Source organism: Falco punctatus (genome assembly GCF_963210335.1).
Source record: "Falco punctatus genome assembly, chromosome: 2".
In the NCBI taxonomy this organism is placed as follows: Eukaryota; Metazoa; Chordata; class Aves; order Falconiformes; family Falconidae; genus Falco; species Falco punctatus.
The window spans coordinates 654,409-679,505 of NC_137581.1; the positions used below are offsets into that span (position 1 = coordinate 654,409).

At 47.3% G+C, this 25,097-nt stretch overlaps 1 protein-coding gene across 11 annotated transcripts in view; it reads right to left on the reverse strand.

Moving 5' to 3' along the window:
* The window catches only part of STIM1 (stromal interaction molecule 1), a 107,955-nt gene that overhangs the window by 28,460 nt on the left and 54,398 nt on the right, over positions 1-25,097 (reverse strand). For all 11 annotated transcript variants that reach the window (XM_080374904.1, XM_080374903.1, XM_080374900.1 and 8 more), the window contains 4 exons: positions 22,157-22,271; positions 17,676-17,787; positions 16,404-16,519; positions 2,075-2,252 (listed from right to left, as the gene is read on the reverse strand). In XM_080374904.1, the coding sequence (XP_080231030.1) occupies positions 2,075-2,252; positions 16,404-16,519; positions 17,676-17,787; positions 22,157-22,271 (521 nt within the window). The remainder of the gene's footprint in view (positions 1-2,074; positions 2,253-16,403; positions 16,520-17,675; positions 17,788-22,156; positions 22,272-25,097) is intronic.

The window sequence follows — 25,097 nt, forward strand, 5'->3', positions numbered from 1 at the left end:
ACACCCAGCAGAGACCCCCTGCCCTGGGCAGAGCTCTGCTGTGCCAGGAGATGGATGTTGAGAAGGAATCCCCATGTCCTGGCCATAAAAAAATAAAACTTCTTCTCTGGGGTATTTCCAACCTGTAATGTAAATTTACCCAAAGCTCTGTGAGACCAGCTGCGGGATTAGAGCCAGCTCCGCGGTAGGCAGAGGGGAAATGCACTTTATTCTATCTCTATGCCAAAAAGCAAGCAGGTCATGTATCAGTGCTACTGCCAGAAATATGTGCCCAGTTTGGCACCATCACCTTGGTACTCTCTCAAGTGTTTGCTCCCCACATAGACACCAACGGATATGATCACGCTCGAAGATGAAAGCCTTTCAAGCAACATTAACATGCAGGAAAATTCCCTGAAGGCTGTCATGAGCATGTAGGTGAGAAATCAGGCTGAAGGCTTGTGGGTATGTTGTACGTTTCCGAAGACTCGGTGTTTGCAAGTCTCCATGGCAGGCTGACATTGTTGAGATCCTGGATTTTGCACAGGCTGCTCATTACACCACCTGTGCGCAGCCAGCTTGTGTACCTGGGGCTGTGCTCCGCTTTCAGAGAAGCCACTGGGAAGGTAGCCATCATCTTATAAGGCAGCCAAATTAAGGTTTATCCTCCAAAATTACACTTAAAAGTAATGAAAATTAGTTACAGCCCAAGACTATCACACTACGTTATTTGCTAAATCTGCCCTTAAAAAATACCTTATTGCCAAAAAAACTCACTGGTTTGTAATCAACAGTTTTTAATGCTCTTTTCTTTCCTAGAAGGCTCCTGTGTTTACAGAGAGCCTCTTTCACAGCATGTCGTCCGAGAAGTAGTTTTACTGGAACCATTGCAATAACTTCTCTGAGTAGAGCTCACATTCCCAGGGCTACAGTATTTTGCCCAGGTTCCTAGAGTTTAGATAATCATATTTAATACTGCAAAATTATTTATTTTTTTCATTCTTTCCAGGCAACACTCCTGGATGCAGGTATCACAATGCAAGCAGGGAAGCACAGGCTTTTACATATAGCTCAAAGAATTCAAGAGGGGATGTGTAATTCCTCTGATTGCTTCCACTGTTCCAGCATGCTTTTTCCCTGTCAAAAGCAAGGGTGTAACAACCTGATCAGCCTGGATGACACATTCTAAGTGAGCTGGATTACCTTACACTCCTGGAAGAGGCTCTTCTTCCCCTCTAGGTATGGATTTACTATAATTTTGATGGGTGGGGATCTGATATACTTTCGATATGAGTCAGACTGGGAGTAGCAACCACTGTACCTTTCACTGCTCCTATATAATTAAATGTGGTAAAGAAATAGGAAGCACCTATCTAAAATAACAAAACACACTCCAAATGAAGCGGCCACTGTTGAGTGCAGAAGGAGCGCTCCCATCCATTTTTCTCAGGTGGATGTTTCACTTCTTAAAGCAGCAAAGTTCTGAGCGCAGGGAGGACACCACTCACACGCCAAAAGCAGCAAAGCTAAACAAAGTCTTCCCAGAAATTTGGGAACTATTTTTTTGAACCAGTAATGACCGTTAGAGCAGAACCGAACTAAAGAGACAAAACACAACATAAAAACAGCATGGAAAGGAAACAAAACTCCACGGAAGCATGTCACTAGACCACACGTCAGCATGCACTGGAGCCCTTGGAGCAGGAGAAGCTGGTGATGGATGTTGTCACTTTGCTCAGGTGGCTTCATTGCCACGTTTCAGGACTGTAGTAACACGAGGGAGTTTTTATTGCCTAGGCCTTCACGTGGCAGACTGCAAGTACAAATAATTAGCATGTCACCATCAAAGAGCAGGTCAAGTGACCACGCACACATCATTATGTGTAGCCTGGTAACCGAACTCCTTGATGATCCAGGCACCCGCCTGAGCCATTAATTCTGGCTGGCAGGTCTGCTACGGCCGCTGGGGAAGGTGCTGACTGGTACAGCACGACAGCTAAGAAGAAAAATCTTTCCTGAAATCTGTATTAATAACAAACTTGCAGGCAAGATCGACGGTTGGAACACTCCAACTGGATGGACACATAAAACCTACCTCTCCTGAAGGTCATGGAGAGACTGTTCAGCTCTGTGGAGTCCCTCCAGGTCTTTCATCATCTTCTTCATGTGCTCCTTTGAATAGCGATTCTGGATGTAGGCAAACCAGCAGCCACCCACTCCGATGACGATGGACACCACCAGCATGAAGTCCTTCAGGTGGTTGTGACGAGTTACTGGAAGAGACCAGAGATACCATTGAATTCAAAAGAACATGACAATTAACTCTGCAGTGCTTTGCCTGCGCCAGAGCTGGACATGAAAACTTAAGACAGCATCAGGAGGAACTGCAGCAGGCTTCACAAAGGGGAAAAAGTGAGCTACATTGATATTTAAGGGGGAAAAAAAGAAGCTTGACAACATTTATTCATTGAATGGGGAAGGGAAAAAAAAAAAAAAGATGAAATAGATACAATTTGTATAGATACAATTTGCCTGGCAATACAGGAGAGCCTCCACATAGCAAGCCCCAGAACAGCTGTGCTCTTTTAGGACAATACAGGTAACATTGAACTACATAGAATATAATGAGCTAAAAAAAGATAACTTTGTTGCAAAAATTTAACTGTGATCATAGAGGTGGGGCACATCAAGTATAAAACCGTCAGGTTGCAAAACTTTCCATCAGAATTACAACTCAATATGGAACCCCCCTTTTTAAACAGTTAGCAAAATGCAGTTCTTAAAAAAAAAAAAAAAGTGTGGATGCATGGTTTAAGTGCTAAACAAAACCCAAACTGATGACTCAAGCAGAATTCTTTTTATTGTTTACTGTTTAGCAAACCATCAAAAAAGTATGTACTGAGAAAGCTAAAAATGAGAAAGGGAAGCTTAGTCAAGGTAGCTGTGACTAAACGTTCAGTAGCTACTTGTTTTAAACTAAAAGAAGGTAGATTTAGACCAGATACTTGGAAGAAATATTTCATGATGAGGGTGGCGAGGCGCTGGCCCAGGCTGCCCAGAGCAGCTGTGGGTGCCCCATCCCTGGCAGGGCTCAAGGCCAGGCTGGACGGGGCTGGGAGCAGCCTGGGCTGGGGGGAGGGGGCCCTGCCCCTGGCGGGGGGTGGGACTGGCTGGTCTTGAAGGTCCCTTCCAACCAGAGCATTCTGTATGATTCTGCACACTGGAAACCCCCAAGCGCAACGTTCCACTTGCAGGTCACACAGTGCTGATTTCTTCTTGCTAGCAGTACCACAGGTTTTATCCTAGGCATGCCGACCTCCATGGGGGTCTACAGGCATCAGAGGGATAACAGGCAGCTCCCAGCGGCACGGGGCGTACTCAGCCGCTCCGTACAGCGCTGCACGTGAACACACCGGTGACCCAACACCACTTCGCAACACAGGCTCCTCTAAAACACTCTCAAGTCCCAGAGGCTTTTTACATCAGGTTCTTGTAAATGTAGGAGTTCACAAGTGTTATGAGGAGCAGCTGAGGGAGCTGGGGGTGTTTAGCCTGGAGAAGAGGAGGCTCAGGGGGGACCTTGCTCTCTACAACTGCCTGAAATGAGACTGTAGGTAAGGGGGGGTCGGTCTCTTCTCCCAACAAGCGACAGGACGAGAGGAAATGACCTCAAGCTGTGCCAGGGAGGTTCAGACTGGGTATTAGTAAAAATGTCTTCACTGAAGGGGTGGTCAACCACTGGCACAGGCTGCGCAGGGAGGAGGTGGAATCACCATCCCTGGAGGTGTTTAAAAAACACACAGATGCGGTGCTTAGGGACATGATTTAGTGGTGGGGCTGGCAGTGTTAATTAGCAGCTGGACCCGATGATCTTAAAAAGTCTTTTCCAACCTAAATCACTCTATATGATCCTGGGAGGGACATGATCACATGAAGAGCTGCTTATCTGAGAGCAAACGCCGTGCAGCTCCAGCACTCCCAGCCACCCCACTTGCCCAGCTCCGTGCAATGCATCCGAACAGACAAGACTGATGGGACAATTTAGCTTGGCAGCTACAAGGGAAGTGAAAGAGTCACTACAGGCACAACCAGAAAACATCTTTGCTTCCCCTGAAGCAAGAGCAGGGTTTTCTTTAAACACAGACATGTCCGTATGCAACCTGCCCTCTCCCCTTACTGCCCACCCTGAGAGCACAGAGCGGCAGCTGGGTCATCTCTGGATTCAGAGGCGAGAGCTGCCAGCAAGCTGCAGCCACCAAAGGGCTTTTTCTTAGAGGAACTGCAAACTATGTGCTGTAACGCAATCTCACAGTTAGTCTAAAAGGAGTCAGCAACACTATTTTCCCCAAATCGCAACACCCCTCCCTCTGCCCTGCACCTAGGCTGGAGGACACCTCAACTCAGCATGCATGAGATGGACTGCGCCCAAAGCATCACCCACTTTCACAGGAAAAACACTATTTAGCGACATAAGCCCTTGCTGGTGGATCCCTGGGGCAATACTTGCCTGCCTGTGGGGCGAACAGCTCATGGCAGCCTGGCAAGCACAAGCAGGACTCCCCCAAAAGGAGCTTCTTGCATGTCAGGGTCACGACGAGCACAGCAGGGAGTAGGGCCTGGGCACTGGGAAGTCACAGCGGTGAGGAGAGATTAAAATGGGACAGGAATTGCACCTTGTTGTTTTCCAAAAGGAGTGGATGTGGGAAAGCCAAAGACCAGACATTTTACAGATGACAAAACAAGTTTACTGTGATTAGCCTTTTTTCAGATACAAATTTTTAAATATTTTTAAGACAAAGGTAATGCTATTGCCCACCACAGGCAGGAAAAAGTGCGGATGCATTTTGTAGGAACTGAAGCACAGAAGCAAGTGATGCTGCACAGGGTCAGCCTGCACAGGGACGGGATCTCTCCCACGCCATCCATGAGCACCTGGCAGCAGCTCTCCATCACTGAAACATTTAGGCTGGGAAAGACCTTTAAGAGCCCAACATGCAGGAGAAGCTACTGCCAACCCTGGAGGCAGCAGCCAGCATGGCTGTGCCCCCTTTCCAGCTCTTTTGTGAGCACCTCGATTCATGGCATGTGTTTTGTGTTTGAAGGTGACAAGACAGAGCCCATGCTGGCTGGGCAGATGCCAGCTCCCACCGCCGAGATTGCAGGACAGAACCAGCCCTGGGTCACCTCATCAAGACCTACAAATCTCTCAAGGGTGGGTGCCACGAGGACGGGGCCAGGCTCTTTTCAGCGGTGTCCAGCGACAGGACAAGGGGCAACGGGCACAAAGTGCAAGACGGGAACTTCCATCGGAATGTGAGGAAGAACATCGTTCCCCTGAGGGTGACGGGACACCGGGACAGGCTGCCCAGAGAGGCTGTGGGGTCTCCTGCTCTGGAGACATTCAAACCCGCCTGGACGCGGCTCTGTGCAACCTGCTCTGGGAGAGCTGCTTCAGCAGGGGGGTGGGCTGGGTGGGCTCCAGGGGTCCCTTCCCACCCCAGCTACACTGTGACTGTCTGGAGGGGTCACTGCGCAGTCATTTCCAGCTGGGAACAGCTCGATTGCCATCTCTGCTTGGGCCCTGTCCTTCCTGTGCACGGCAGACGAGCTTACGTGAATGGATTAAGCATAAAATACCACCTGGGCCGCAAGTTTCCCAACACTTTCTGTTCAGGGGCTGTCAGGGGGCTTACAAACAATTACGCAAGGCACTGCTATGCCACACTTGCTGGATGAGTTCTGTTGCATCCCTGAGAAAGTGGGTCCTTCATCTTACACAAAATCCTTCAGCAATTTGTCTCCAGTTACAACAATGCATCTACTGCTTTCTCATGAACTAAGAAGCAACAAGATGACCGCTGTTCTCTCACTGCAAGGAGTTTCTCCAAAAGCCTTTCCATCTTATCTGAAGTTTTACAGACCTTAAAAATTTGTTGATTACACCAATCTCTACCAACAAAATTTTGACATAATGATCTTAATTTTAATAAGCACTGCCCTTCACAGCATTATAATGTAGACAAAAGAGTCCCGCAGGGCCTTAAATTCATCTTCGCTACCTTAAAATAGAATTAACAAACATGATTACCCCCTCAAAAAGGAATCCTTTCCTCAAAGTGACACACACATAGTAAATTTAGGGGTTTTACTTCCGTTCCTTTTAAATTTTGCAAGCGTTCAAAGGCTTTTCCAATATATTGTTCTTGCAAAGCTTATGAAAAAGGGAAGTATTACATGCTTTTTGTAATGCTGAGGTCTAAGCATCAGGTTTACACAACTCAAGAGAGAACTGTTCAACTGGCCTTTTTAACTGGAAATTTGCATTTATCACATCAGAGTGATGGTGAAGGCTCTGAACAACCACGTTTGAAGTCTCTGACTGAGTTTACTGACCTATGGTAAAATCCCCAACAGGCGGTAAAGACAAAAAGAACTTTACATATACCTTTATGCAGACACAGTGGTTCCTTCAAATGGAAAGAATTAAGATATGACCACTCTGTTCCCCAACAATACATTATTAGGTTCATTTCTAACTCGGATACACACCAGGCTCTACTCAGCGCTTGTGTTCTCTCAATTTTGTGAGAAATCCGAAGCTACAAAACATGAAGAGTGCGCTGAACAGCATAAAAATCAGGTCTCTTTTCCCCAGGAAACTCAAGAACCAGGTAAATTTACCCAAGGAACGGAGATTTCACCTTCTAAGAGGAGGTGTGAAGACATTTTCAGGCTGTTGAGAAATTATTGGTGTCAGTTCTCTTGTCAAAACCTCTAATAAAAAGTAAAAAAAAATAAACCAATCAATTTACTTCCATCATTTGGAGGGACAAGGACTTTCCCAGCCAAGGCAGGAACAATATTTATTGTACCCCCAAATGTCCTGATGCCCTAGTGAAATCAAGTGCAGGGACGCAAAACATTAGCTTTAACTCATCCCCAAAACACTCCTCATGAATCTCTATTTCAGTCAAGACCAAGATGCAGAAACTAGAGGTTATTGCTAGCATGTGAAATGTGATAAAGTGAAGATGAAAAAGTGGTAAAGGAGGATGCTGGTGCGTTTTAGTTAGGAGAAAACAATTCCCCTGGCTTTGATACAATTCAGTATTTGGGGGAAGGTGGGCTGGCAATATTTTTTTACATTCTCATGCACCTCCAATGAATTATGTACTTGGGATTTCCCAGCAAAGGCAGAACAATAGTGGTGACTGTAAGAATATCTCCATCAAGCACAGATGATAGCTTAGATAATTCTTTTTCACATACAGAAGCCATCACCTAACTGATACAGTGAATCCTTAGCAATTTGGATACAAGCCACAGACAGAATATTCTGGTACTATCAAGAAAAATACAAACACACACACATAAATATCAAAATTTGCCAAAATGAATGATCCCTAGTCAAAGGCTTTAGATGAAGCATAACGTGAAGGGACATACAGTCTCAGTCTAAGGAATATATTGCCTTATGCCACAGGGGCAGACATGAACCAGAGAAAACATCAGCCTGGAAAATGCAGCAGAGCAAAGCAGAAGATGTGCACTAAGCTAGACTCAGAACATACAGACAGAAGAATAGATGTGTTACAGTGCTACGGGCATCAAACTAGGAAATAGCTTTGTACTGGATCTCGAGTTTTCTGATTTATTTACTGTTAAGCAAAGAACAGCCGACACGTGCCATAACTAGGAGGTGAGGCTTTTAAAGGTCAGTTCCCCCCAGCAGCAGATGACGGATGCATATGCTCCCACTCCTCTGACTGCATCCTAAGGGATACATCACATGGAGCTCATTACCAGTGACACCCACCGCCTGCAGTGATCTTCATCATGTCAAAACACGGGGGTCTGACCCTGGTTATGGCACCAGATTCCATCCCGTGACTCTTTCTGGTCACAACCCATCTTTGGTTTCTCTGCACCCCTCACTCTGCTGCAAGTGAAATCAGTCTGAAAGTGCATCAGTCTAATGGGGCCACTCTCACTAGCAGAAAAATGATTTCTGGAGTGACTCAAGTGGGCTGCTGCTGTCTGTGGCTGGTAGGAGGTTGACTGAGAGCCAGAAACAAGGAATACACATAAGCCAGCTCAAGAAACAGATGTAAAGCAGCTCAGTATCCCAGCTTGACAGAAATATACTGATGCAACATGATGGACGTTCTGCATATAGAAATCTGAGATCTTCTGGAGCAGACAGACTGCCCAAAACACAGGATAAAGCCACAAACATGACACACACAACTTCAGCGAGGTTGGCTTCTTTCTGTAGCTACATTTAGATGTAAGGCAAAAGGCCCAAGAAGTCAGCACGGCACCTGAGGTGGGGTCCCTGCAAAGCTCTCGAGGGGCCCAGGCAGGGACCAGAGCATGTTCACCCCGAGAGCATCACAGCTGCTGTGTCAGGGTACAGACAGACTTTCCCCCCCCCCGCAATGCTGCATCCAGCTCGGGGGTCCTCAGCATCAGAAGGACACGGACCTGTTGGAGCGGGCCCGTCGGAGGCCACGGAGCTGGTCAGAGGGCTGGAGCCCCTCTGCTGTGGGGACAGGCTGGGAGAGCTGGGGCTGTGCAGCCTGGGGAGGAGAAGGCTCCGGGGAGACCTTAGAGCAGCTCCCAGTGCCTGGAGGGGCCGACAGGAAAGCTGGGGAGGGGCTTTGGGCAAGGGCAGGGAGCGGTGGGACAGGGGGGAATGGCTTGAAGCTGAGAGAGGGGAGATTTAGGTTGGACGTGAGGAAGAAACCCTTCCCCGTGAGGGCGGCGAGGCGCTGGCCCAGGCTGCCCAGAGCAGCTGTGGGTGCCCCATCCCTGGCAGGGCTCAAGGCCAGGCTGGACGGGGCTGGGAGCAGCCTGGGCTGGGGGGAGGGGGCCCTGCCCCTGGCGGGGGGTGGGACTGGCTGGTCTTGAAGGTCCCTTCCAGCCCAAACCCTTCTGTGATTCTGTGATCACAGCTAAAATACGTGTTTCGCATCAGCAGAGCTGGGGCCAAGAGGAAAGGGTACCTGGGGGCAGGCTGCTTCGCTTGGGAGGTGGAAGCCTGAAGATGTGTACCATGGGATGGGGGTGGCACAGGGGGGCTGCCCAGAAGCCCTGCACTGGATCTGCATGGAGGAGGGACAGTGATGCTGTTCCCCTGATTGCAGTGGAGGGGCCTTCCCCCGTGGGAGGAAAGAGACGTGACCCATCTCCAAACATTCAGCAGACACCCGAGCACCATTTCCCCGTATCTTCACAAACATTGCCGTGAAATCCATCATCTAACGTGCCACAGAAGAGTTCAATCATTCTTTGAAAACGTTCCCTCGTAAATTCAACACTGAAGAAATAAACAAGATTCCCTGCTTCCCATTCCAGATGGATTATCACAACATCCTCCTCCTCAGGAACAGATTCTGGCAAGTTGCTGCAGATACATGATTTTGAATCCCTTTTATTTCACCTTTTGAGAAGATTGCTAGGCTGACGTGTTCAGGTGGCTTGTTTTCTACCCACCCACAGCTATTAGAGCTTTCTTCTCCTTTACTGTTTCTTCCACCATTGCCATTCCCTACTTTGCCCAGCACGCTGCCAGCACAGCCACCTCCCCAGCCACACAGCCTAATGCCCTAAGCTAAGGCACATTTAGCTGTTGCACAAATACCTGCCAGCCCCACCTCGAGCTGATTCATCTCCTACTCCCGTTGCCAGAGCCAACCGTTCTCTGCTCCACCACACAAAGACTTGACAAACATCCTTCCTCTTCAGCAACTTTCACTCAAAACAAGTGGATAACGAAACTCAGTGGAAAAGTCGGCTCAGATGTAAATGTAGCCTTTTTGTTTCCTAGAACTTTTCTTTGTAAGATATAGGTTGACCAGAAGAATTCAAGTCTTCTGCGGAGACCTTAGAGCAGCCTTTCAATATGTAAAGGGGGGTTTATAAGAAAGACGGGGGCAGGCTTTAGTAGGACCTGTAACGATAGGACAAGGGGTGATGGTTTTAAAGTAAAAGAGGAGAGATTTACATTAAATATGAGGAAGAAACCCTTCCCCGTGAGGGCGGCGAGGCGCTGGCCCAGGCTGCCCAGAGCAGCTGTGGGTGCCCCATCCCTGGCAGGGCTCAAGGCCAGGCTGGACGGGGCTGGGAGCAGCCTGGGCTGGGGGGAGGGGGCCCTGCCCCTGGCGGGGGTGGGACTGGCTGGTCTTGAAGGTCCCTTCCAGCCCAGACTGTTCTGTGATACCTGGCTAGGAGCATGCAGGTGTGTGGGCCGGGCTCACATATGTCACTGTAGATGCATCACGCTGCTATGACCTCATTTCTCAGCCTGCACACTAGAAGCACTTGGCCTTTTTGAACTTCGTGAGTTTCAGACGGGCCAACCTCCCAAGCCTGTTAAGGTCCCTCTGGATGTCATCCCTTCTCTCCAGCATGTCACCTGCACCACTCAGCTTGGTGTCACTGGCAAATTTGCTGAGGATATCCAGTACTCTAAGACCCAATCTGTGCTCGCTGCGTACCGCTGGTACAGCTCCATCAAACACTTGGTGCAGGAGTCATGTTCAGTTTGATCTACGTGGTGGGCACCACTGCCACGCATGACCACGAATGTCATACAGGGACTACCAAGCTATCAGTCTATCAAAGACATGGGAACTCTGTAAATCACTGTAAATCACTTAGGATTTGTCAGGAAGAAGAAGCAGACAGAACTATTGCTTCTGCATGCAGAAGCTGGTGAGAATAACTGCTGCAGGGCAAGTCACCCTTCTACAGGGTAATGAGTGCCTGTCCAAGGCAGAACACTGGGAAAGACTGCAAGCATTGACAGGAGAGGTGTTCTGGCATAAAATACCTTTCTCCAGAAAAGTTCTTGTTAAGCAAAGGCCACCCACGGAAAAGTGAATGAGGACTGCCCTGCAGCAATTACTCTCACCAGCCCTAGGCTCCCTGCACAGCCTGGGTCAGAAGAACCAGAGGGCGTTCAGTGCTCTGACCTGCTGCTGCAATCACTGTCCTAAGACCTACGTCAAGCAGAAAAAGACGGCATTTTCCACGTATAACGTCTGCCCATTGCCACCATTGCCTGCGCAAAGGATGGCATCAGTCTCTGCCATCGCGGCTGGCATCGGTTTCTCCCTCTGACCACCCGCCAAGGCTTGTGCTCCTACAGCATGTACCAGCTGCCGGTGGAGTGACCCGCTGGGATGTTGTATCACCAAGGCAACACAATAAGATAATCTTTCTACTGTCAATTTATTTTCTTGCTGCTTTTTAACGTGTTGTACCAGAACTTTCTGCTATTTTAGCTATTTAGCCTCTGTACCCAACACTCTGCGACAGAGGCCAACTGTACAAAGAGCAGAGGTTTTATAGCCGAAGCTCAGATTGTTTGTGTCCAGTTTATTGCAACTTAAATCACACTGCATTTCTCCCTGGCCTGTAGACGGGCTGGCACAGCCTGTTCTCCCTGCTCACGTGTGGCCTCTTCTGCTCTGCTGCTCCTGCGCTGCTTCACCCCTTCGCTCCCGGCACAAGCGACTGCGACCAGGCAAACCTGGGTGCATGTTACAATTGCAAAAGCTGCAGGAAAAAGCAATGTACACCAAGGAACACTGATTTCTATACCTTTTTTCCTTTTCTTTTTGGGGTAAAGAAGGAAGAACAGAATTGATTTTACCAAAGACAGTAGTTGTTACACACCGACTGCAAGCCTATTAATGCCATGTCAGGTGTGTGGCACCGCCTTTGTTGTTTTATGTTTTATGGGAGCAAGGTAAAAAGTTATACCACAGTAAAACTTAACAGTAACCTCAAGTGCCTTAAGCAAAAGTGTCCCACCATGCAAGACACCAATTCAAAGCCTCATCTTTTAAACAAAAAAGTTTACAAAGTTTTACTCTGGGAATAGAACCAGCATGGATGATTAGAAAAGAAGCAGTTTTACAGTAAGTTACATAAGCATTGCTAAAATAGAAGAATATATACATACTCAGTAAATTCTATACCTGTTATTTAAATTCAGGTTGAAATATCAGAAAAAACACACATAGGAAGTACTACTTTTTTTAATTTCCCTGTATGAATTAATTGGACCAGTGACACCACCTTCCTTGTTCAGTAGCAGACATTTTCAGACACAAGACAGGGAAGAAGCAGCAGCAGCTCAGGGTACAGCTGTGGGACAGGCAACATTCCCTCTCATGTCAGCCTGGTGGCAGCTGCTGTAAGCATGATGGCATAAAACAAAATATAAAAAAATGCCTCCGTTCTAAAAACACCCAAACGAAGCTAAGACCTTGAGATGGCACCTGTAATTCCTGTAATTTTTCTCTCTGTCAATACCAAGCCCCAGTCCTTTCCTGAGTGTGTAGCACTCTCTTTTTGTTTGCTATCGCACCCACAATTGTGGAAAGAAACTTTAACAAATGTGCTGATTTTCACTGGCAATATAGGACCCCGTAAGACCAGCCAGGTTTCTCTGTTGCCCTGCTCCCTGGCTTTTCAGGTTTGGAGCTACTGCTCCTTAAGGAGCACCCAAACCTAAAGCCCCAGCTTATTGACCAGGTGCTTCTGGCACACAGACTGACAAAACTTTACAATAATGCTAACAGACCCTATGCAGCCTATTAATGAGACAGAGCTGCTTTTTCTGTCTAGGTGCAGGTAATCTAAACACAATCCAGTTAAGTGTAAATATTTAAAGTGGATGGTAAATCTCACGGCGATAAATTAATCTGGTATTTGGTTAAGAAATTTTACCACTTTAAACAAATAATGATTCAACTGATCTCAAAGTACTTGTAAAATACACTTTTAGTATAACAAAGGGAAACACACTGGCTGTATTGGAAGCTATACTGAATGTAATACGGCTTCATTCACCCCGGAGTGAAGGCACCAAGGAATGGACACTTAATGAAAACCAGAACAGGTCAGTTTGTTCAGAAACCTCCAACAAGTGCCACCTCCTGCCTGGGAGATGTCTCCTTTTCCAGGCACCCAGTCCTTGCACGTCTGTTAACCCACGCACAGACATTCAATAAATAAGGGTAACGCTCAACTAATGACAACCATGAATAAGAAAGGCTGGGGGTTCAGCAGAGACCCCATCCCACAGTGCTGCAGGACCATACAGACAGATTGGTACAGTGTGGGAGGCACTGGGGTGCACCGAAACCAGGGTGATGGGCACACCAGGGTGCCCAGCTGGTCCTGTGGGTGCTGAGGCTGGGGGGTGAGCAGCACTGAGCAGCGCTCCCCAGTCTCGGGCAAACTCCCCGCAGCACAGCCCAGGGCAGGTACCGGTCGGGCGGCTTGGCAAACTGCCGTGGCTTGTGCCTAGCTCTGAAATAAAGAGCATCTGGAGGGTTCTGTCTTGGGAAGTGGAGCTACAGAAACCTCTCCTGAAATCCCACAGGCAACTACAAGTCCCACTTTGTTGGCCTTTGGAAAGGTGGCCAGGAGAAGTGACCAGGATGGATAACTTGGTACACAGCATTTTGATTGTCTTATAACCCTGAACAGTACCACAGTGGTGCCTTGAACCATCTGCAGGGAGACATGTCTCAGTCTCCATCACTCAAGAGTTATAAAGAATAAAATTTTAAATTCACTTTATCTATGATTTTGAATTTTACTGCTTGTTTTCTTAAATTCACCTTTCCTGTTTCACCTGAAGTTGTGATATTTTGTGCTGGATAAATTCCTGAACCACAGGAATGGGACACAGACACAGAAGCAGCAATCGCTTCATCTTGCTTAGATTATAATTTTACCATACTCCTTCGCACCAGAATTAATTACAAAGCCGCAATCCTGCAAGTGGGCAGACCTGTTTGAAGTAGGAAATGGCACGTCTGGAGTCTGGCATAGGAAAACAGACCTCAGAGTTACAGGAGTCTACTGATCAGCAAGGAACCTGGCCAGGTGCCCCACTCAACCACCTGATGCTTGCTGAAGCCTCTGCAACAAATTACAGGAGACATCAGAGAACAAGCTTTCTAGCCCCAGGATGGGAAAAAGCTTCACCTGGCTTCATGCAGCCCCGTGGAACTATACCTTGGTACGTGTGCTACAACGCCCACCGAGGAGGAGATGTCTCTGGTTTTATGAGTCTGCAGGAAGCAATCACGGTGCTCCAATCTAGGCTGATTTTATTTTAATTTATTTTATTTTATTTTATTGTAAGGCTTTTATACCTGTGGCGAATATAAAGTATCTTCAAGAGATAAGAAAAACCCGTGTCACGGGAAAAGACAAACCCTTGAAATCCTGCACCTGGGAGGCACAGACCACTGCCAGCAGCTTCAACAGGGAGGATCACAGGAGACCACTGCCACCGACCATGTGAAACGAACCATAACAGGAATGTATCCAAAACCACAAAATCTATCACTGTGCCAAAGCTGCTCCTGCAGCTGAAAAGGTCACCGAGTACTTCCCAGAACCGCTCACTGCTAATGGCTGTTCCGCAAGCCATTCTTTAAGGAACATGTTTTAGATAAACCACCTCTCCCTGCACTATGAACGGGAGACAAACCCATTCGGTTGACCAGAAAACAGAAAATACTACCTTCTAAAAAGTGTTAAATCTCTACTTCAGTTGAAAAATTAAGGTATATTTCCTCTATTCATACACCCAACATGTATGCAGACTGCAAAATCTGTAACAAACCCTTACTGATCTGAAACAGCCCGATGAGGACAGCTCGCTGCACACCTTCATCTGTGTGACCACAGCAGGTTCCTATTCCAGTGCCATGACAGCTGCATGGTGAAATGGAGCACCTTGAACATGAAGAATGGCTACTAAGCTATTACAAGTGATTTACTTTGCGGTTTACAAAATATCCAAGAATTGCCTGAAAAATTCCCCAAAAAGTACTGGGGTTACCGGGCTCGAGCCTTTATCGATGAGCAGTGAGAGCAGCCACACACCCACCATGTCTCCACCACCACTGACCAACCAAAAAGCTTTGCTTGCAACACAGACCAAGTACAAATAAAAAAAGCAAACTGTTCCTGAATGAACATGTGTTTTTTAATAACTGGAAGCCAAAATGGCTGAGTGTATAACCTAGGCTTCTATTTCACTTAGCTTACATCTCTACCAAGCCTCATGAATTTCACTTGCTTTACTCTACGCAGCCATTTTCCCCAGGATTTGCTTCACTGCAGCTTTTCTCAGGAACTTGGACACAGACTGAAAACAAGAAAAGACTGTACTAACAGTTGGACTTTAAAAAAAATAAATTTAAGAAATAATGGAAGCACCTTATCACTTCCCATCGGCCAAGTGCTGGGCGGCCCGGAAAGGGAAGGCTGGAAAAAAGCTGACAAACCTGAACTTCCCTATTGGATTGTTAGCAGATCCATGTCTCGCAGAGCAAAGGTATATCCTATCTGTTACTCCAGCCACAGACAGCTGCAGATGCTTAAAATACTACACAAAGAACAGAGGAAGCACAAACTGGTATTTTCGGTGCTGTAAACCTCCGACTGCCAGCAACCGAAGCTGGGGCCAGAATTTGCACCCAGACTACCGCGTTTGCACCACGGTAAGAAAGTACCTTTTCGCATTCATTTTAAACCTCCCACACAGGGGACACACGACAACTAAAATGGAAAGAGGCGTACTGCATAAGAGGGCTCAAATCCTGTACAGGCAGCACAGCCTGCCGTAAAGACGCATCTTGCCTGCAGGATGCCAAGCAGAAACAGGCTCTGATCAAGCAAGGTTTATGCTCACCTCGCAAAAGCACCCAAAGCTCATGAGAAAGCCATGAGTAAGAGGGAGAGAGACAGAAGTACCTTTAATAGACAGCAGACATGAGCCAGACAGAATGAATGCAACAGGAGAACCCTGAGCACTGCCGAGATAAGCATCAGAGGGGTCTGAGATTCTGCCAACAGACGCCTATAATCACCATCAAAGGAACCCAGTCCCTCATTCTCATCCATCCTAAATGCCTTCCCATCCAGCCTGCTGCTATTTCCCTCATCCAGAGGCAGGTAATCTGCAGCCTGAGTCACCGAGGGAGCCCCAGGTCCCCAGCAGCAGCTTCCCTCCAGCTCCAACAGATCCCACTGCAAACCTCAACACGCAGTCAGCACCACAACAAACAGGAAGGACAGGAAGGTTCTACCCTACGGACACGGGAGATGCCAGCAGGACAGTGGGCCCGCACCCCTGCAAGCAGCCTGGCAGAGATGGAAACGTAAGCCCGGCAGGCAGGATGCCTCTGTGCTACAGAGCTGTTCCGATAAATCCAGAGACAACCTGTTCCTGTTTCAGGGGAATCGCACCAGGGATGATTTACCTAGGTGGGGCTATGTAGGGCAAAGTTTGGTTCACACAGATCTGTCTGTCTTTGCTGTTGGATACTCGGCAGACACAGATCCTCTTGATGAACAGCCGAAGGACTCTGAATTATGGTACTTACAGAGAGGAGGCCCAAAAAGCACCGTGTCCAGAGCTTTCAGCTGCAGCTTCTGCCTGTGGCTTCGATCTGTCATTTTCAGAACACTTCCCATCATGGTAGCGTTGTTCACTGCTAGCCTGTAAAAAAAAAATACATAAAAAAAAGAAGTAGGCAGGGTCGTATCCATCTAGATTAAAAACTGACCAAAAACTACTAACATGGAGACTACAGGAGGAGAAATACGATGAGCAGGACCTGAAAGCTCCCTGCTTCAGCTATCAGGACAAAGGAAATCCCTCAAATGTTGTCACCTCTGATCTAGGATATCTCTGTGAAAGAGTTCAGCAGCAGTGTCTTTGGCTTTTACTTGCAGAGAGAAGGAAAAAGCAAGGCTATGACTATTTCATTAATCCTGACAACCTAAGTTACTGATTTCCTATCAAAACTGATCTTTTGGTGTCCTACCAATCACCAATTTATTTTTTAAATCAAACCTGTACTGCTAGCCTTTGACATCTTATTTTGCAGACCATGTACTGCCTCGAAAACCTTACTTTATTCCCAGTTAATCTCTTCTTCCCAGTCAGTTTACAAATCCCTTTTCAATGGCAATAACCTTTACCCAAAAAGCTGCACTGAGTTTTTCCAAACCTGTTACGAGCTCAGGCCAACTCCCAGCCAGCGTTTCTCTTGAAGAACACAAGGCTTAGAAGTCTCCTTTGCTGGAGCATGACAGGGTGCAAGTTAATATGAGCACATACCAGTGCCAGGCGATGCAGGGATACATAACCAGCAGCCCTTGAGCTGGGATCTTAAATGCTAACATAGATGCAACCCGGAAAGCGGAGATACTCCTTTGCTGAGCATGATGAACAATGACAGAAGCTCCACAGCTGGACTGAGGTTATGAAGAAAGGCTGTGGCAGAGCCAGGATGTAGCCTAGGTCTGCTCTCTTCCAGATCAGGATTTTAGCTCCAAATACATAGCTTCAGGGGCAGGCAGGTGAAGCCGAGCACACAAACCAGCAAGGACAGGATTCACGACCACACGATTCGGACTGCCGCCTCTCCTTCCACCCACAGCAGATACACACTTGCTTAGGGCTAAACCACTCCCTGCAGAGAGGACTACAGCAAAGCCAAAGCCTCTAAACATAACCGAAGCGGAACGGGAATTAGCCTTGGCTCTGTACATCCTGAGGAATTGCACACGACGTTACGAGCCGCCTCAGATCTGTTTTTCTCCCTGGCGCACATCCCAGAGGAACACAAGACAATGCAGTGAGCACTGACCTGGGCATGGCATGTCCACTCAGCTGCAACTTTCTGAAGGTCTCTTCGTACTGTGGCAGCTCTACGTAGGTAATGAGCCACTGAACCACCTCGTCAACTGTCCAGTTATACACTGTAGGAGAGGTAGAAAATAAGCAAGCAGCTTAATATTTTAACTAAACAACTAAAATCATCAAGCCAGCAACAACAGCATAACTTCGCCAGACACACCTCAACCTATCACTTTCAGCAAAGGAAAAGTATCTGCAAAGTTTAAGCACATTCCTATTAAGTGTGCAGTTGGGGCAGGGATATTAACTCCTATGGACTATTAGACAAGAAATAATCTCTCTGGGGTACTCCAGGCAACCCTGCAGGTCCTCAGCCTCTACCTGGTTGCTTGCATGCTTATTTTTGCTAATTAGTTCTATACACGATGGCCTGCTACAGGTTCAGCATAGACATGATGGGCTGCTACATGTTTAGTCTTAACAGACCCCACTGCACCACGCATAAGGACTGGGGCTTTCCCAGCGGCAGCCTCTGGCAACAAACGTTTCGAGGTGGTTGATTTTATGCTGTGGTTCCAGCTCATGGAAGAAAAACATGCAATGAGGCCATCAGATAAAGGAGAAGCCTCAGTGCTGGCGCAGGTGATGCTTCACTCTTTCAATGTCACCAGAAGGGCCCAAGGCTGAGATCCTCTGAAAGGCAACGCCCAAAGTGCTGGGCAGGCAAGTGAAATCCCTTCATTTTCTATCACAGAATCACAGACTGGTTTGGGTTGGAAGGGACCTTCAAGACCATCTACGGGTCACCTGCCACTAGACCCTGTTGCTCAAAGCCCTGTCCAGCCTGGCTGATAATCATACAAGTGATGTTGCTGTCTCCAAACTCCCAACAAGGAATGTTCATCATCCTCATCATGTGCCCAAACCCCTGAAATACTGAATTCAGCTAACATATCTCCGCAACATGCTCTGAAAGCCTCACCGCTTCCTCCAGACCCATGGACCCGTGAGTACCAATCAAGGAAAAGCACATATGGAGAAATGCTGTAGGAACGTGGTTGTAAACAGCCTGAGGAAGTGATTTAGAGGAGGAGGTGGAGTGGGTGCAGCAGCCTAAGGGAACTAGGTGAACTTTTCTCCTTAACTGCCTTACCTGTGGACTCGTGGATTATTTTGGGAGCTGACATATAGCTCGAAAGTCACAGATAGGAAATCTTTGGAAATAAAGCTTCTGCCTTTGCCATAGTTTTGATGCAATTAGAGCAATGGTTTGAAGGCAAAGAAAATCATGCAACAGATTTTTTTTCATAGGACAGAGAGGGGTTTCCTATGCCTTAAATTATCAACTTCTGTCTTTGTTTAGCATGGCCTGAGCTCTTGCACCATTTACCCAGGCTCCAGCAACCCAGAGCGCTATGCGGTACATCACCCACTGCTGACACGTCACCACCTCGCACACTTCTGGCCCAACATCCGTCAGTCCCTCTCTCACACGCCCTTTCCAACAGCCAAGTGGGGAAAAGGCCCATTTACTGCTGGCTCTGAGGGCTGCGGCACTGCCGAGTTTCAGAGCTGCACAGCCACTTCTTAAATGTCAACAGTGAGCTGCCCTACAAATATGAGAAACATCTTCGAGCTCACTCCAGCGAGCTAAATGCCTTCGACGGAAAGATGACTAAGTAGACAGTCAGAGCCAAGCGCTGAGCAAAGGAGAGCAAGATGTGAAAAGGTGTCATCTCTGCACGCGCTTGCAGGGAGTCGCACAGATGCAGGTCAGCAAACAGCCCTCTCTTAAGGGAACTCCCTGCAGTGAACGGTCGCTGGCCCACAAACTGTAGCAAACTGATTTCTGTGGCCACAACCAAGACGACAAAGGTGAAGCAGGCAGGGGAAGCTGCAGGGCACGAGGGCGGACAGCCCAGCCACCACATGTCACTGTCACAGACCACTGAGAGCCCACCAGCTGGGCAGTGATGGTACCCATGGGGCCAGGTGGCAATGTAAGCTCTCTCTCTTTTTGGCCTTCCATATCCAGAGGTCTTTATTTTTGGAAGAAATCACTGAGAAACAAGCTGGCACTGTCAGGCAGCACACTCAAGTGCAAAGATGAGCAGCTCCCCTGCCCTGCATCCTTGCCACAATGATCTGATCTGCTGGTGCAGTGGCTTCAGTAGAGTGATACTTACAGAGGGCTTCATCTGTCAAATCCAGCACCCTCTAAGAGCACCACAACCTTTGTATTTTTGGATAAATAGAAACAACTTTTTAGTTTACATGTGTGACCAGGAACAGCAGCCGCAGCAGGTAGGAAAAGCGTGTGGCTTGGAAACAGATGAAACAGGCATAGCTGCCCCTGTCACCCACTGCCATCAGACCTCGGTCCCCTTTCAGAGCTGCTTTTCATGCCCACACGAAGGAGCAGACCCTTTCTACAAGCCCAGTTCTACTAGTTTTATGACTGAAGTTCAAACGCCAAGATTAGGCTCCATATGACAGCATCCTTTAGAAACTAGTAATTTATTTTATCAAGTAGACATTAAATATGTATTTTAGATAGAGGGAATGACGAGAAAGGAACAAGAGTGGTAACTAGTTCCAACACAAGGAAAACCATTATGCCACAGCAGCTCTACCCAAAGATGTGCCAGGTCCCGTGCGTGTCAGAAGCAGGGAGCAGCTCAGCAATTAAGGGACTGGGGAGTATCAGGGGACTTTCTCCTCCACCCTTAATGATTTCTACCCTTTCCCAGCTGACATTACAAAGGCAAAGTCATCTGTAAACAGCCACACAACATGAGGCTTTCCTTGAACACAGGAGACAAAGTGAGTCATTAGCATCACCCTTTTAAGTGGTTTGGACACAAATTTTCAACATGTAGCTGCCCATCTCCATGGGACAGAGAGTCTGGTCCTGGATGAACAACTCCGGGACCATGAACTGAACCACTGTGGTTTCAAACCACCTCTCAAATGCTGTACCTAATTATTCATCTGGTCTTCCTGGGATTGTGACAGACTGTAACGGGCTTACAGCTGTATCTTCTACAAAGTGCTTTGAAAACACTGAGCACGTTCTGCCTTACAAGTAATTTAAAGGCTAGGACAGAAAAATCAAATACAAACAGAACATGACACAAATGAGAAATCAAATCTTTAGTTGATGAATTGATCAGAAGACTAAAACCTAATTTTTCAAGCGATGGGGATTGGAAAGATTACCTGATCTTGAAGGACAGAGGGAAATGAAAAGACTAAGTGAAAGGAAGAGCAAGAGTTAAAAGTATTGGAAGAAAAGAGGTTCCAGGGGTTGAGAGCAACAAGACTTCACTGAGAGGAAAGGAGAAGCACAAGTGGAGTGAAGGGCAGCCACTGGCAAAAACTGTCCATGCCACGGATCACAAAAAAGACCCAATATACCGATGTGATCTGCATCTACACACCACTCACAATGCAATCAATAAATGAAAATGCATCACACAATAAACAATGCACCTATGTTTTGCAAAAGTGCAAACTTGCTACTTTTATACCATCCCCCACATTTTCACTGTCAAGGCACCAAAGATTTTCTTACTTCATAAGATAAAATATCACTCCACAACAAAGCCCAAAATTTGACAATAAGAAGTTTCTTAACTAGAAAGAAGAAAGAAGATCAGGTTTAAGATCTCTCAAAAAGAACTTCCAAATTCCAGTCAGAGAAAAAGTAGAAGTGAAACTGTGCCTTTTCCTGACCGTCTTGGACACCCTCCTGAAGCCTGCAAACAGCCAGTGCTGTAAATGCCCAGGGTGTGGGTCAACCCACACACTGTGGCCAAGGAAGCACCAGTGAACTTTGAAGTTTTTTCCAAGATTCAGAAGTTTCAGGAAGTTTCCCACCAGCGACTGCACTTCCACCACCTCCCTAGGTTAACTTGCTGTGATGAATAATACCATTTCTCAACACCTTTCAGCTTATTTCTACATCAAATGTATTTATGTATACTTCCAGCTTTAGGACTTAATTCTACCTTCTTTTCACTAGATTAAGGAGCTTTTCAGGTTCAGCAAATTTCTTCTAAGGAAAACGCGATATGTAGGAAAACTCCCATGCAGCTCCACTGAATTTTTCAGATGCTATTAGCCCATAAAAATACCATCTGAATCTGGGTATTTGAAGGAGAACCTGGAATAGGACAGTATTTGGCTCTATTTAATACGCATTTATAGGAGCAGAGAAACTAAACAAGAATTTATACCTTTATGACCATACTCAGATGCCAGCATTAACAGTTGGGAAGTACCAAGACCAATGAAATTCTGAAAAGTCCCCCACAAAAAAAAAGGAAGCTATAAGAGTACTTGTACAAGGCAGCAGAAGAAGCAGCAGCTTATTTTTCCTGGGAGGTATACACACTGCTGCCACAGTTGTATGAAATCCAAAGCTTCTATCACTTTTATGGCAAGGGGTGTGGAGCAGGCTGTTTCAGTTTGCTTGTTTGTCTTTTTTACCTTCAGATGTCTTCCAGGCCTTCCAGAGATCTTCCACGCTAATGAGCTTGTCTTCTCCATGGAAGGTGCTGTGCTTGACTGTTGGGTCATGATAATTCAAGTCCTCCCTCAAGAACTAGGAGAAGAATAAACAGCAGGGTTAATCTTTGAATCATCTTTTAGAGAGATGAGGAGCATTAACAAAACAGGAAAATCTTTCACCTGTCTTCCTTATTATTACATCCACGGGTTGTCACAGAATAATTTCTATGGCAAAGTTCTAATAACTGAGATGCAGCATCTCTGACCAGAACTACATCATTGTCCTAGTTTTGGCCGGGATGGAGTTAACTTTCTTCTTAGTAACTAGTACAGTGCTGTGTTTTGGCTCTGATGTGAGAACCAAGGCTGATATTGCACTGATGGTTTTAGTTGTTGCTGGGTAATGTTTATACAAAATCAAGGACTTTTTGGTCTCTCGGGCCCTGGCAACCAGAGGGCTGGGAGGGCTGGGAAACTGGGAGGAGGCACAGCCGGGACAGGTGACCCAAACCATCCAAAGGGATATTCCATACCATATAACGTCATGCCGAGTATATAAACTGGGGGAAGGAGGAGGAAGGGGGGCACATTCGGCATTATAGCATTTGCCTTCCCGAGTAACCGTTAGGTGTGATGGAGCCCTGCTGCCCTGGGGATGGCTGAGCCCCTGCCTGCCCATGGGAAGCGGGGTATGAATCCCTTCCTTTGCTGTGCTCGCCTGCACAGCTTTTGCTTTACCTGTTACACTGTTCTTATCTCAGCCCTTGACTTTTACATTCCTTTCCGATTCTCTTCCCCAAGGCTCTGAATGAGGGGACTGAGCAAGTGGCTGCGTAGTGCTTGGTTGCTGGCTGGGGTTAAACCACAACAATCATCTCCTTAGTTCATAGAATCATAGAGCAGTTCGGGCTGGAAGGGACCTTCAAGACCAGCCAGTCCCACCCCCGTGCCCTGGGCAGGGCCCCCTCCCCCCAGCCCAGGCTGCTCCCAGCCCCGTCCAGCCTGGCCTTGAGCCCTGCCAGGGATGGGGCACCCACAGCTGCTCTGGGCAGCCTGGGCCAGCGCCTCGCCGCCCTCACGGGGAAGGGTTTCTTCCTCACGTCCAACCTAAATCTCCCCTCTCTCAGCTTCAAGCCATTCCCCCCTGTCCCACCGCTCCCTGCCCTTGCCCAAAGCCCCTCCCCAGCTTTCCTGTCGGCCCCTCCAGGCACTGGGAGCTGCTCTAAGGTCTCCCCGGAGCCTTCTCCTCCCCAGGCTGCACAGCCCCAGCTCTCCCAGCCTGTCCCCACAGCAGAGGGGCTCCAGCCCTCTGACCAGCTCCGTGGCCTCCGACGGGCCCGCTCCGACAGGTCCATGTCTGTCCTGTGCTGGGCACCCCCAAACCAGATGCAGTACTCCAGAGGTGGGGGGTGCATCTCAGGAGATGCCGCTGAGTTCCTCTAATACATAACACCACCTGTTACAGACCTGCACCTTTTGCATTTTTCTCTACTTTCAGTTTCAGGATTTTCTTCTGCCACCTTTTTGCTAACTAGCCCTCTGCCAGCAGATTTCTGCCTGGGGCCACGCTACCAATAAGCAAGCCAGCTTAGGAGCTTCAGCCTCTCATTAAGAAAAGCAATCCTTCCAGACATCAAAGCATTCTGCTTGTTCTTTTCCAGCTGACTGCTTTTTGAGTCCTTTACTGACACATCAGCATAAGAAGAGGTCAGAGCACCTGCTCAAGGCGCACACATAGGTACGGCACCAATAATCCTTCTCTCTTGGTACTCCCTCTCTCCTGGCACAGAAATCAAAATCTTCTTATGCCACCTGTGTGTCCCCCCACAAGACAGACCCCATAACCCCAAGAGTATCCATCAAGGGAACAAGGGAGTATTGCTGAAATCAAGCACTCCATTAGGAATCTCCCCATCTCCGATATCCTCTAATAGTTACGCAATAACACAAGCTATAAACCTAAAAATTAAAAAAGATGCATCCTCTTACAACAAACAGCAAATGCTCAGAAGTTTGCCACCAGACTGTGCCAGGTGGTGCCTGCAGGCAGGGTAGTGTAAACGAGATGTGCAACAGGAGCAGCAACCCAATAATGCTGGAAACACAGAGAGAAAAAGCCAAATGACAGGGTCCTTGCTATTCTAGTGCTCTGGGGAGAGATGGGCAGAAGAGAGCAGCCCCAGGAAACATGGAAAAAAATTAAGGAGGAATCAAGGACAGCAGTGAAAAGCAGCAAGGTCTTGGTATTTACAGAGGGATCTTCGGGGAGGGAGGGGAGCCGTGCTGGAGCAGGCAGAAAGCAACCACCTTCAGCACAGGAATCTTCACCTGGAGTCCTGGAACCACCCAGTAATATGTGAAGATAAAATACAAAAGCTACTTGAGATTCTCAGAAAATAAGGAAGGATATAAACTGCTCTGTATAATCACAGTTAACATATTTTTCTTTTTTATTTATTATTTTAGCTTTTTGTAACTTGGTTCCATTATTGCAAATATACACTTTCAGGTAGGCGTTATCACTTAACCTTTTCCATTACAAAGCCAACGCGGCATGATCAGATAAACAGAAGCTATCCTTGCTCAAAGATGAGGCAAAGTGTAAAACTGGGTTTTCTGGGTTTCAGCAAATCCTCAACGTGCAGACTATCCAGCACGCAATGGGAGGTTTGCCAGCTGAAAAGCACTTTCTTGGTTCTGTAAGACCTTGTATGTGACTGCATCAAAATGTAGGTCACTGCAATCACCCAACGCTGCCAAGTTAACAGTCTCTGCTATTTTGTAGGAGTTCCTGTGTCAATGCGAATTCTACCAGGGATTCCTTTCCGTAATTCACACATCATGCTCGGTAGTGGCAACTCGTCTGCTGTCACATCTAGAGTCAACTGGAAGTGCAGCTGCAAAAAAAAAAAACAAACCT